A 14823-nucleotide genomic window follows, 5' to 3' on the forward strand; every position below is an offset into this window, starting at 1 on the left:
TTAAAAATATACCAAAATTCAGATTCAGAAAGACATTCAGCTACTTCCTGAACAAAAATGGATGTAAGCACATACTAAGCACAGACTAATGCATTCTGCATTTTCCTGAACAGGTGCATTGCAGCTAGACATGTAAGAACAAGGAAAATTCACACTGAAAGCTAATCAGCACAATGTTGTTATTACCCTCTTTCAAATGACATGGGCAGGATAGTGCACTGCACTCTCTTCAGTCTGAAACCAATGCCCTCTTGTTCTCTTCTAAAATAAGCTATTTATGCAAACCTAAAAACATGCACACAGCTCCTGGGTGCAATTATTCCTGGCCCCAGTAGGGGAAGTTATAAACAAAGCTCTGACTTCTGCTGAGGTCCTGACAAGGACAGTTTGTTCAAATAGTTAGGGATTCTCATAAATGTATTTCCCTAAGGTTCCAAAGCACTGTCCAGGGTCTAAATCATTTGAAATTTTCTTGGAAGAAAAAAGGTGAAGGTAAAGTTCAGGTTGTCTGGTAGGACACACATTGAGGTTTCACATACTTCAGAAGACAACTCTCAAACTAGGGCAGCTGACACATTGAGAGCTCAATTCTGTCATACAAATACTGGGTAAAATGCATCCCCAAAATTTCAGCCACTGAGTAGATACCATGCAAGTGGATTTACTACAATGAATGGAGCTCTTTGCAGAATGGAATATTACTTCATGTGCTAGATTCTTCTGAGAGTGATAAAATCTAGCAGCCACATTTTAAGCTCTGATCCTCACCAATGTTCACATTTGTAAGCAGTGGCGTAAAATTCAAGGGGACTCTTTCTCCATGAATAAACTCACCAGTAGATTTAAGTGCCTTAGCCAGCAAATTCCTTAGTGCAACTATTAGTTGTTACTGTATGATTTGAAGAGGACCTGCAGGAGTGCTCAGCTTCTTCTAAGGTGAAAGGTAGTTGGTATTACAGCTACAACTCTGCAGCTGTGCAAGCTAAATCCTGTCCCAAAGCTTTGTATAAGCAGCAGCCATAATATGTAATCAGATTATTTTACCTTATTTTTTCCAAGCTGCCATTCAGTACTTGTGTTGTCATACAGCCGAAGGAGGATGGCACATTTCTCATTTAAATCTTCAGGCAGAGTTAAGTTTCTCATGAGGACTTTATACCTGGCAGTCGAAAAGTATTTTTATTACTTCATGTAAGAGAGAGAGTTGTAGTTTTGCCGTGACATTAGATTTTCAATTTATTCCTCAACAGAGAAACACTGATAATGATGCCGGTGACCCACATTGATGTGTATAACTCAACTTGTTTACCTTTTATAAAAGTCTTGAAAGGGCCTTCGGACTGGGAAGCCAGTCTTTCGAATCCTTACTGTCTCCAGCATCCCAGAATAGCGCAGCTGGTTAAGCACCACAGTCTGATCAAACTGGTCTGGCATCTAAAACAGGCAGGTTCAAAATGAGGTTTTAAATAGCAATGGTTATCATTACTATCATTCTACAGTGTTTGTAATGCAAGATGTCAGGGGAAATAAACAAAGGACTATATATAAATCTGAAATGCACAAAGATTAAAAAACTAACTACACAATTTCTTAAGCACATTGTCAGTTCCAAACATATAAAAAGCTATCTACAGGATGGAAATAAAAAGATATTTACACAATATAATTTCCATACTTAGAGTACTTATAGCCATTTAACCCAACCAACTACCCCTTTCCATTTCTCTTATATTTGCTAACGGTTGCTATGCAGAAAAAAATGATGGAAAAGACCACAAGATAGCTAGGTCAGTAGCTACAAGCTTGATTGTTTTGTTCCTTTAGCAGCTGAATTTATATTCCCTGGAGATAATGCCAAATGTCAAAGATACTAATCTAGTGGTATGATACTGTTTAAGAAAAAACAAAACCAAAAAGGCAGAAGAGAAGATTTGATTTTTAATTTTTCAAATGTAGTGACATTTCATCTTCTATTGATAGTGATGGAAGTTTTCTAGTGGTACTTCGAAGCTTCAATAAGCTATATTGCAAAGAGTTTCTATTCTCTACTAATTCTAAACAGCAGAAATACTATTTTCATCTGTAAACAGAAAAAAAACCCTACTTAGGTGAAATAAGTTTCCTTTAGTTTGCAGGTAGGTCTTTTTTCATTGAGAAAATAATCTCAAGCACTCAGTCATGAAAACCTCCAAACGATCATCAGTCATGTTCCTGTCCAAGCTCTTAGGATCCTCTAAGTCACCTGTGCTTTTGCCATATGCTGAGATAAGCCAGCCTCAGCCACAACCACACAAAGCTACTCAAGTTAGTGCTAATCACTATCCTGCAAAATGCTGACAACTCTGATACTGAAATAACAACACATGTAAATACACTGTTCAATTCAGCAGCCCAACAGTCCACCTGAACGCACCAGTTTACCCTCCTGCACAATGACTTGTGGGATTAGAGTACAGTGCTTAATATTTTGCAAGAATAATTCAGAAAGCAGGATCTCATAGATATAGTTAATGGTTTATACAAAAACTGATCTAGCTCCCACTGCAGTCAGTGCAAGTTCTTCAACTAATATAAGAGGCATCAAGCTTCAAGCAACTATAAATCACAGGGCTCTTCTCTTATTTGTAAACTGGTTTTAATCATGCTACTTGTTCAAATTAGCACATGAATGGCTCCTCAAAATTTTAACTTACCAGAAGTAATTTTAGGAAACCACAGAATCAGAAGTTACTTTAAACTATCCAAACTAAACCTTTCCATTGGCCCCTGTTTCTGTATAAAAAAACCCTCTGTGCTAATGATAGCTACTCTGACTTCTTAGTTATGTAACTTCAAAAATAGTGACAGATTAGCTTCTAACTCCCTCCTGTAAAAAGCAAAATGTCTAAAACAAAATGTTGTGACTGTCTTCTGTTCATTAATTTCCTTTCTGGAGCAGCGTGAGTTGGGAGAATTCTCCACATGCAGCAGCCCTTCTGCGCAGAGCCGTTACGGACCCCCGCGGGCCAACGGCTCCCCAGCGCGCACCACTCCACCGCCAGCAAAAGACTTTTCAACCCCTTCCTTAGGTGCAAAGGCCAAAACTCATTTGGAAAAATACCATCAGCCTGACCTTTCCTCCACAGTTAAGAGCATTGAACAAAAATGAAAACAATTTGTGTTTCAAAAAGTGGCCGGTCACCATGGCGAGCCCTGCCCTCTCGGGGTAATTAGTGTTGTGCAGCCGCAGGATCTGCTCCTGCCCGAGCAGGGGGGCTGGGGGCTATGGAGAAATTGAGCCACCACTAGCAGCTACTTCTGTCCTCCCAGTGAGGTGGGTGCTTGCATCCTAGGGAGACTTGGGAGCTACATTACTCTGCACCACTTTGGCCATTGTTAGAATAATGGTTTTGTTGCAGTATGATTTACCATTTTGTTTCTGCACCCCCACATATAAAACATCAGCATTCTAGAGAGGGAAGATTGCCTCTGCAGATGATACAAACTCTGTTCTTCTTGTCACTAACCACAGCTAATTTGGATTTCACCACCACTTGTAAAATAGACAAGTAAAACTTTTATGTTTGACTGAATATATTCTAGGGCACCATATAAATGTTTACAGTAAACACATCAGTATTGTTATGACTGAGACTGCCAAGAGCACTTCCAACAAGCACCCAAGCCATGGCAGTTGTGCGCGTCAGAGAACCAGCCTCGCTAAACTGCAGTTCTGATGGACACACACAAAACCTGCTTGCCTGTCTCTACGCAGGTGACCGATGATCCCTGAGAGGGAGGGGAAGGACTGAACACAGATGCACATACAAGCCAAGACAAAGAATGAATTCACTTTGGCCCTATGTAACCTGAGGCTGACTTGCGCCACAAACTGATGCATGGCAATACATCTTTTTTCTTTGACACTATACCTGCTTTTAGTCTTTTTACCTCTATACTTATGGGCTCAAAGGGTCACATTCTTCATGTGACTTGTAAAGACAAGAGCATTTACAGAGTGGCAAGGTGAGGAGGCAGATGCACAGCTGGGAGTGGGGATACACCAAAGCCAGGCAAAATTTCAGTGACGCTGCTGATGCGTCTCTCGGGAGGCAGCCTCTCCCTCCACGAGGGAGAACCTCCCGCTTTGAGAGCCAGATCACTACAACTACCTAATCCTTTTATTGCCACCCCAGGCTCTTAAAAAGTCAAAAATCAGCCACAAGACAAGTCTGAAAGCTCCTGTTGCTTTCTTCCCATTCTTTTTATTTCCATCCATGTTTTGAGCCACAAGGGAAGAAGAAACATTTTCATGACTTTTTTCCTGCATCTACAGTCCTGTTTTTTCACTGAAAACTGAGATTGTGAAATAATCACCTCACTTCAAAGGCCTGCATTTTTAAAGAAAAACATGAAACACTGCAAGATATCTTAACATGCTGTCAGCAGGGCAACATAAAGATCATCACAGTTTTAATCGCGTAAGCCTACTCCTTCGTTTTACATTACTAATTATTTTTAATTACTCACAGACACATGAGGCTATTAAACTGGAGGACCAAATCCTGCCCTGGTGTAGCACTGGAGTTACACAAGCAACAAATCTGGCTTTCTTGTGAGTAAACCTTGGTGGGGGGAGGGGAATATGCTGGGCTCATAACTTACACTGTAAATTTGGAAGACCAGAAGAGACAGTTCCCACTACCTTAGGACTTTTAAAGGCACTGCCATCCTGGCTCCTGGGCTTCCCAGAGCTCTTCCTCTCTTACTAGCAGGGAAACAATATCAACTAAGACATCACAGAAACTGTTCAGCCCCAAGCAATGAGGAGAGCTGCAGCTAGACAGGAGGGGAAGGAGCCAAAGCCTAAAACATTTAAATGCATCCATGGCTTCCCAACTCTAATGAAAACCACCAGAATAAATAACAAACTCGGTCCTGTGCACAATACCAGAGCGTTCAGCATTATCCATATTATGACTTGGTGATATATTTCACATCATCTAGTTTTACTCTGTGGATGAACAGGATTTCAGCCTCAATCATATAAACACAAGCATTAACCTTAAGCCTAACTTCCAGTCAGCAGGACTCCTCATACTTAAAAATCAACTGCATATGCATTTACCTAACTAGAGCGTAAGTATTGCCTATACATACCACTATTAAACTGCAGACACTTTTAAAATGGAGAATGATGATGGTCTCCACTGGAAGCACCTATGCTCAGTACAGCACTGACCAGTTAAATTTGCAACAGTATAACATCTCTAAGCAAAGGGCTAAGTAGCTGAAGCACATTCTAGTAGGGTTACTGGTATTCCCTCAGACTTGCTATGATAAATAACTTTCAGATTTATACCTAAATCATATAGGGCAGGATTCATCTCTAGGGTCTGGCAAACTTTTGCCAGTATTGCTTTAAAGTGGGCTTGCTTCATAAATGAACACTTGCGAAGAAACTGTATGCTGTAAAAATTTGATAAAGATAGACAACAGAACCATAGTTGATTTTAAAACGGTATCAAATTTACACTGTCTTCCAAAGTAAAAATTGGAATTGCTTGCTAAAATTACAGCTCCTATAAAGTAAGATTAACTTTATAAAATAGAAGCCAACAGAAAAGGAAGTCAATTTATGGCTTCCAAAATTGTTTGAGATGCAATCAACTTCAAATCTATTCAGTTTTCATAGTTGTGGCATTTTTATCAAGAAATGGCAGCACCCTAAACCCCTGTGACACACATAACCCCCAGGCAATGGCTACTGACTCCCTTGGGTCAGGGCCACATTAGGGCACTGAGCAACAGCAACTTGGAATTTCTTATGCTTTAATAGCTACAAGTCAGGACTGTTCTACTCAATAAAGGTGTTTTTTTGTGGTGCGTTCTTTCATAACACAACTTGTAATTTATCACTTCCCAAATCCAAAAGTCTCCACTGAATTTGCGCCAGATAGTGCCAAAGCCAAGGCTTTAATGTGACCTGGAGTCTGTGCTGGTGAGGCTCAGGCTCCTTAAGCGCTAAATGCTTGCTCTGGTGTTTTCTGAGCCTCCTAAAGGGCAAAGCCTCTGCCTAAAATTACAATTAGGTGAAGCCACTAGGCCAGACATCCAACACCTACGCATGATTTTCATTATAAAATAGTTCCTTAGATTACAGTCTGACTGAGGTGTGAAAAAACAACTTCCCATTCCCCTGGACAGTACCCTTAGTGGAGAGCCCAAGTGAATAACACGTATACAAAATAAAACAACAGGGTTATTTTGTTCTGCAGATCATGTGTTCAGTTCAAACAAAGAGAATATCTGACTTTCCCCACACAGAAATCCTTTTTCATTACAGAACGACTGACTGCCTCGGAAGAGGACAGTCACAGTAACTCCACATTGCAACAATCTCACAGAACTTATTTAGGCAGAAGGAATTTCACAGAGAAGATCAGGAAAAAAGAAAAAGAAAAAATTAAACAAAAGCCAGTTCCTTGTTTCTACATTTCTCTCAGAGAATTTGACAAGGACTTTGCTGCCATATCTGGTAAGTCAGGAAAATCAAAACTTACAAAAATGTTTTGTGGAAGACAGGTAGAGAGAAGAAAAAGATGAAAAATAAGGTAAAAGGACATTAAAAGTAGATTTTGTTTAAAAATAGCAACTTTTCCAATTCTCCTTCACTCCTAAAATGTAACCTTGGCAGTTCGATTTTGGAGAAAGCAGCAGGAATTAAGAGGTCAGTCTTCCTCCTATTTATGGTGGGTTTTGAACTTGTTTTCACTTCCTAAAGCATATTGATTTTTGTTCAGAAACAAACGTAGCCCTGCTGCCCAGGGGGACTTATTAAGCCAGATCTTTCTGAAACAGTCTCCATGGGCTTCTGATCTTAATCACCAACTCCACCAACCAGGACTAATGCCTGCTTTTCATCCCAGCTGAATTTGAAAAGTGTGAATAAAATTACTTCTAACATAAAATCCATCTGAATTGATATCAATATTTTGGCACATCCATTGTGTTTGCCTTTTTTAATCCACATTATGCTTAGTGATTCTTGTTCACACACAGTACTCGGCAGCCTCTACTCATGCTGAGGATTCAATCCAATCACTTGAAAGTAGTAAAAGGAAAATGCAGTCATGACAGGAAAATACACTGCAGAGCCAGGCCAGGTAGAGGCTGATGCCACTTACCTATCAAATCATGATTTGAGTGCTAAGGCCATGCTGGTCACCCTCTTACCTTGAACAAACCATTTCAACTCTCTGCCCCCTACTCTTCTAGCCATCATTTGTTCAGCTGCTTGCACCATAAGCTCTGACCATGTCTGCTTATTCAGTAGGTTCAGCTTCATGATCGCTACGCTTACAGCACATGGAGCATGCAAACCGGAATGCAGCCTGTCCAAGCAACTGGACCATCGGGTCCCACTGATTTAAGTACACGCATAGTTCAAAGGAAGAGCTTAAGATAAGAAACCCTCTATGGTTTTCTCCAGCATGTAGCTAGCAGTAACTGAAAGAGATTCAGACTAAAACATAGACAAGTTTGATGTTTGCTTTGTTTTTGAAGAAGTTCCCCTACTATTCCAGAACATGTGTGTCCACACAGACAAGCGCTGTGTGAGTACAGGAGAATAAAAACGAGGAACCTGCCACAGCTGGAAAGCTTACTGTGCATTTCCACTGTATTGCAGTGGGAAGTCACAGAATATTGGAGTAAATATGAAAAATCAGTAAGTATTTTGCATGTCCAAATCTTACAAAAAACCAAAAGCCTTTAAAAAGATTACTAATACTGCTGATGGTAACTTGCCAAAAAATAACACGGGTATATTAAATCAACACTTACACCTTAAAAAATTCTGTTGCAAACTCCAGGCCAGATTTCACTGTTAACTCAATAATGATATGCTGGCTCTTTTATATAATCTCTACAGGTCTGAACGTGAAAGTGCTACATTTACCAACGGCAAACGTTTAGACGATTAGCTTCTCTTTAATTCCAGTCACTGCATCTGATCTGCATGACTCATCTTCCAATCCTGAATATTTCAGATAGGTGACAGACTTCAGAATTTAGCCACTATCATTCCATAGGTTAGAATTGCTTGTGCTAAAAATAATGCACTGTAATTTTAGACTTCTACTGTACCAGAACAGTCAAAGGAGGAAACTCAATAAATGAACATGAAAATGCTTTTGCATTTATATTCAGCCTGTCATCCAGCTTGCTTTACAAGCAAGGGCAGGCACCTCAAGGATATTTGTAAGACAGCAATCATTTAAGAGTTGCAAGGCAGTACCTTATTCACACTGACCATTTGCACTGGTGGTTGAAGACTTCAGCTAGGTCAAGACACTATTGAATTAGGCCTGTCCACAAACATGTTTTAGTTACTTTTCAGGTCCTATGTTTCTGTAGCAAAGATAAGAATTAGAACTACCTTTACAAATTGGAGGAAAGATGCTGAAATGATTCTGACTGACTGGCTGTGATTTCACACTTTGATCAATAAATTCACAGTCCTGGAGCCATTTAAACTATTTTTTATTAGTCAGTGTCACTGCAGTCTTGAATTTCAGAGCAATTTTCTTTTTGTTTGGTTCATATGGACTAAATTCTACCCTGAGTGTACACAACAGCCTCTTTGTGAACCTTCTTTTTAAAGGTGTCAGAAGACAGAATTTGTCCACCTCTCCCACTAGTGATGATATATAAACCTAAAGGAATGCTATACCTCCTAAAAACAACAGTGTATAATTACTTACACACCAGTGTAAGAATCCATTCCTATTCCATGAAGTTTTAAGGCATTAAGTACCAGAGACTTCTAAGTTATCTAAGCACGTGTTTAGAGCTATGCATGTGCCTAAGTTTTCAGCTGAAGTAAGCCCTTGTTGCTTGAATATATTATTCAGAGAGTCCACTGAAATGCACAGCAGGTCTCATGGGCTGTTTATCCCACAACAGCAACTGCACAACCATCCATGTCAGACAGATAATTAAGAGCATTTGGGAAAAGAGGGGATTTAAGATTTGAAGCAGCTCTGGCAGAGTATCAGTGCACTGACAGAAGGTGCAACTCACAGCACAGACCCCAGCTGGAAACCTTCACGAACCCTCCTTCTCCACCTGTGAATAATCCGTTGCCATTTCAGCTAAGGTCATCCTAATTAAAGCCTCCAATCCCTGCAGACTAAACCCCAATCTGGCCTCATTCTTCCCACATTGTGATCAGTCAGCAGGCTTCTCCTGAAGAAAATCAATCAGGCTGCCTGATAGTTACAGACATACCATGAAGAAACATGCTGTGAGGTACTAATTACAAGGGCAGCTGTCCTTCTCTACCAACACCATGTCAAGATAGCCACCACCACTGTCATCGCTTTCATTATAACGGTCAAGGGAACAATGCTCCATGCCTGTGGCATACAATGCTCCATGTCTGCTGAGGCTAGATACAGAGCAAGCAGATATGGTGAAATCCTGACCCTTTCTGTCAGCAGCATCTCTGACCAACTTGCACAGGCCAAGACCTCACCCATACCTTTCCTTATTTTTCCACTGTAATGTCACTCCTCCATACTGGACTTTTCAACTGGAACTTACAGATTTTTGTTAGCTGACAGTTTATTGGCAGGTTGGGTGCATAAGCCCATTTCTATATTTAAAAGTAGTCAATCACATTTTAGGATGGCTGCTGTAACATGATGGCTGCTGTAACGTGATTTCTTCTTTTCTGTGTGGCACAGAGAAAATGTGTTTTAGTGGCACGTTTCTGTTCCTGAAAGATATGAAGGCTTATCAGAGGATACAAAATCAGGACAAAAATACTTGTGAGGACCTGTTCCAGGAGACGGGTTAGATCTTGCACAACCGAAGTCTGACACAGTTGTAAATCCTTTCATTCTAACCATCCTTTTAAGAAGCTAATCCCTACGTACTTCTAATATCTAGTGTAATATTACTGTGAGTAATCTCACACTTTAAAATGTGAAACGCTCCATGTAGCTAGCTCTCACTGAAGTGCTAACACAATATCATTTCAGCAGTACATCCTGAAACAGTATTGCAGAAATAACTTTCATCCACACTATCACAACTCTCTTTGCTTTTCCTGGGTGACATGACACTGAGCGAATCTTTTCCGGATTGTAGCTCTGCTCGAGGGGAGAGGTTATAGGGACGCTTGTCTCCTCCTCTCTACTGCAAGTAAGGAGAAAGAAGGAGATGGAAAGGGCTTGAAAGAACCTCACTTCCAGCCACAAGAGCTCATTATGCACTGGGGTGAGAGGGGCAGCGAACACAGCACTCTCCAGAAGGACAAAAGACAGCAATACATGGAGCACAAGGAGAGGAGAAGAGGAACTGTAAATCCAAATCTCACTTTATTCTCTGCTCTACTCCTGGGGCGCCTATCTGTCCCTTCTCTTGATCTGGTTACACTCTATACATTTAGGACTGCATGCCTGAACACCTTCAGGACTTGAAAGTCTTCTCTTTTGTGGCACTGCTTTAAAAGGAGTACTAACAATTCTCTAATAGTTATGAAGTCTATTTTGTGATTAGTGAGCTAACCCATGTTTCTCAGCCATGTGATTGCTACTGAAATATCATGTCCAATTTTGGGGCATAATAAAGGAGATTGCTAAACTGGAAAGGATTTAGACAAGAGCTATGAGAATAAAGATCAGACTGCAAAAAGCAGTAAGACTTCAGTAAGGGGCTTGAGGAGCTTATCAATGAGAAAGCTAAGAGAACTTGATAATAATCAGAAAGTAGCTATACTATGAGTATACATTCAACAACAGAAGTTTCTAAAATATAGCAGAGAAAGACATAAGGACTATGAAAATCAAAGCAAGACATTCAAATCAGAAGGCATACATTTTTCTCACTGTGTAACTGACTATTGGAACAGTTTACTCAGGCTGGTGGGACCCTCTAAACATGCTGGAAACTTTAAAGAAAATACTGGCTATCTTCCTCCTTCCAGCAGGTGTTAAGTATTTCCCTATAGTTTGCCATGCAGTAGGTTAGATTAAATGATCTAACTAGTCCCCTTTCAGCACTGTATTTATGGAAAAAGTACTACTTTTATTATTTAAAAAAAGCTTAGTGCTGACTTCTTTAACTTTCGATATTGGACTTCCTAAAGACTGAATTTGTATCGAAGACAGGAACAAGACATACAGTTTTGACCTACAGCACACATTATAATCCAGAACTGCACTTCAAATGTGCAGGCTTCCTCTTGGCAGTAAGCAAACTCATTATCTAGAATAGTATTTGGCAATCCAGCACGAGAAGTTTGGCTGAGTTTTTACTGTGGCTGACTGTCTGCTAAGACACAGGCTGCAGCATTATGGGCTAGTTTAGATTAAGTCATTAGACAGCCTTCACACATTCATTGCAAGATAACAAAAAAAAAACCCTCCACAGAATCAATTCCAATTGTTAAAAACAGGAAAAGCCCTGCAACAGTCATGAATCATACCTTTGAAAATTGTAAGGTTAAAAAATAATAAAAGTTTGAGTTGTTTTTAATTGAATTAAAAGTGCGGAGTGTACAGGCTTGTTCCCTGGCCATAACGGCTAGCAACTTCCTAGTTAAAAATCGTAAACAGATTCAAGCAATGTTAAAAAGTTAGCTCTCAATCATATTCTTTTTTTATATTAAGGACATAAACAGTCTTCTCTGATGTATTTTGCCCCTGCACACAATTTATTCTATCAGTAGACCATAAAAGAAGCCTACAAAGTACAAATCTGATGTAATGCAGACTTGTTGCTCAGTGTTTTCTCAAGCAGGTAAATGTTCCAGTGCAACTCCTGCTCTGAAAAAAAATACATGAATTAGAAAATTCTCTCCTAAGAAGCCCTTTATTTTCTTCTTCGTGCCTGAAAGTCATAATGGGATATTAGCCAGGCTTAAATCACAGCCAATATTTGATATGTGTAAATTAGGAACACTGCAAAATATTCTACTGAACAGCTTTGAGTTGCTAGGAAACCAAAGGTCAGGCAGCATTCAAAGGGCAGATTATTCCCATCCCTGGAAAATGCACAGGGCTCTATTCATGCCAGAGCCCTGACTCCGTGGGTGCTGCCTGTAAAGACGTTGTGACCCAACACTCCCAAAGGATAATTGGCGTTCAGCTCTCCCTGCCTCCACACCGAATTGCTCTTAACTCCTACAAGGGCTGAAGCCTCTTTTCGTGAAGGCTGCCCCTTCTGGCTGAGCACAGCACTTCGTATTTTTCATCTTTAGCAAAGGCTTGCTTCAACCTGGAGGAGCCCAGGACATCTAGGAGCTGACTTGCAGTGGGAGGCCTGAAGATCTGCTTTAAGTTTTTAAAGAAATGTATTTTGAAACCTGAAACACTGCTGTAAGATTTTTTTTTTCAAATTCAAAGAGGGAAATTCAAGTTTACAGAAAGTCACATGGATCCCTTTGATGAGCGCAAAAATCATTTCTCTACCTGGCTGACAATAAGAGTTGCATGATAGGCTAGAAAAATGACTCAGTTTAACTCCATGTAATCAGGATGTTAATTACTCCTGCATCTTGTATCTCAGATCATCTCAGCATCATTCTAACTTTGGTATTTTTCTTCAAATTTGATCTATCATGCTGTTGCTCTTATATCCCTACATATTTTTACATTATAAATTCAGAACTTGTCTTGCAGATCTACAACCGACTAGACAGTAAGATGTGAAGACCAAGTGAAATGTGTATGTATGTGTGTTTGTGGGAAGGGACACAAAATGAAGATAGCAGGTTGTTTTTGTGTATGCTCATTGCACAGAAAAAAGGACAACAGGTATGTTCTCCTTGAACTGCTCTTTTACAATGCAATGGATCTTCTCTCTTTTAATTAAGAGTTGGAAAATCTCCTACTTTAGTTCTTTGATGTTTCTGAGAACCACAAAAAAATCAAATTAGATATTTCTGATAATTCTGAAATTTCCACCCTAAAAAAAACAAAAAGGAATCATACTGATTTCTTCATATATTATACAAATGCAAAATCGAGGCGCTCTTTCCCCCTACCCTCCCCAAATGCAAATCGCAGTTATGTGTTGTACTACCCTAGTGGCCAGGCTCAATGCACAAACGGGCCGACACCTGGAGCAGAATCTTGGCTAGCAGAGTGGACAGCTACCAAGGCTTACTGTAAGCATTGGCGATAATCACATTTTGCAGAGCAAAACACCATTGTGGTCTCATTGCTATAGATTATGTATTGGCAAACGTTAACTTTGTACTGAAAGTCACCATATATTTTTCTTTCAGGAAAAAAATGCACAAATCACTTGTTTGTTCCAGTTTCTATGCATTTTGTGAAATAAGGATTAACTACAAGTAAAGTAAAAAGTTGAGTAAATCAACTTTGCTTTAGCAGGGTCCAGAGTCACCCAAAATTGATGGGAAGAACCCTCCCTTGACACCAATATACTAGTTGGTTAGATTAGTTAATAGTTATATAAATACACATAGGAGAGGGAGGGAGGGAGAGGGGGAAGAGGGGGAGAGAGAAAGAAAAAGAGAGAGGATGAATATTATAATAGATGGTTAAATTAGATCAGGACCTAAATAATTTAAAATTCAGCCACCTTCTCAGTGAGTTAACTGGGCTGCCACTGTTCGTATCTATGAAGCATGCAGGATTTACATGCAGGGACTCTGACCAGTGGCCCTTTGTTTCTTTTAAGGCAAGTTCCATTTCTCCTTAATTACATGAAGCATATACTTAGTTGACTCCTATCCATTTTTTAAGATGATACTGTGGAGACGAGTTCTGCCCTTACCTACTGTTTTGCAGTCTGCTGTGTCACATTTAAGTAAGAGTATGGCTCTCCCCTCCCCCAGAATTGGATTTCCTCTGTCCATGTTCCAGAATTTCTGATCATGGTGAGAATACAAGGTTGAGACTGATCATTTAGATGCATTTTCACTGCTGACATAACAGAATGGTGTTTTCTTGGGACTGGACAGCAGTGTGGACTTCACACCACTGGAGCAACTGATGTAAAAGGTCTTCCTTCCTCTTCTGCGCACGGACAACTGGTAACTTTTGGCTGGGTACACGCTTGTAAGCAGAACTGCATGTATGCCCAATTCCTCCTCAAAGCTGTGTGATGACGTATCTTGGCTTCAGATACTCTACGTAATCTGCTGGCCAGCACACCCACAGCAGCAAAAAGCCAGCAATAATTTAAGCAAAGCACTTAGATATATGCTTAGAGCTCACAAAAGCCAACAAGATGTACATGCGCTTTGACAGCTTTGCTGATTTGAGACATTCAAGGTTGTACATGCCTGTACATGCCTGGTCATAGGGAAGTGATAGCTCTGGATGGCCAAAGAACAGTTTCTTCTCTGAGAAATTCCTAGGCTGGTGTAAATATACCACAAAATATAACCCTTAATGTTTGACTCAGATAGACAGAATCAGCCTTCTAAACAGAATTTTCCGTTTGCTAATGTGAATTGTTTGCTTATATTAAAACTTCTGTGAAGTAATTAAAGCATGACACCACTTTTAACGAAAATCACCACTTCTTCTATGGAAAGACTACTTAGTTTTTGAGACTGTAGTGCTAAGGCTGGACAGTGCTTCTTTTTGGTTAAATAAGAACAAATGGCATAACTGGCAAGCTGTAGATGGGCATACTCTGCCTTTTCATGCTGAATCTGGGACAGCCATTCATTTGAGAAAGCCGATACCAAAAGAGCATTTGGCAATTATCTGGCTTTCTGAAAGTGGATAATTTCTCTCAACCCATTTACTTTCTCTCAATTCATTTATTTTGCTCAACTATAAAAAGTCTTGAGAAAAT

At 39.9% G+C, this 14823-nt stretch overlaps 1 protein-coding gene across 1 annotated transcript in view; it reads right to left on the reverse strand.

The window, feature by feature from the left end:
- The window catches only part of MYO10 (myosin X), a 171051-nt gene that overhangs the window by 30869 nt on the left and 125359 nt on the right, over positions 1 to 14823 (reverse strand). Inside the window, exons 20-21 of the mRNA XM_026121851.2 lie at positions 1310 to 1434; positions 1045 to 1159 (exon numbers count right to left, since the gene is read on the reverse strand). Coding sequence (XP_025977636.2) covers positions 1045 to 1159; positions 1310 to 1434 — 240 coding nt within the window. The remainder of the gene's footprint in view (positions 1 to 1044; positions 1160 to 1309; positions 1435 to 14823) is intronic.

The sequence above is a fragment of the Dromaius novaehollandiae genome, chromosome 2 (genome assembly GCF_036370855.1).
Source record: "Dromaius novaehollandiae isolate bDroNov1 chromosome 2, bDroNov1.hap1, whole genome shotgun sequence".
Taxonomy (NCBI): Eukaryota; Metazoa; Chordata; class Aves; order Casuariiformes; family Dromaiidae; genus Dromaius; species Dromaius novaehollandiae.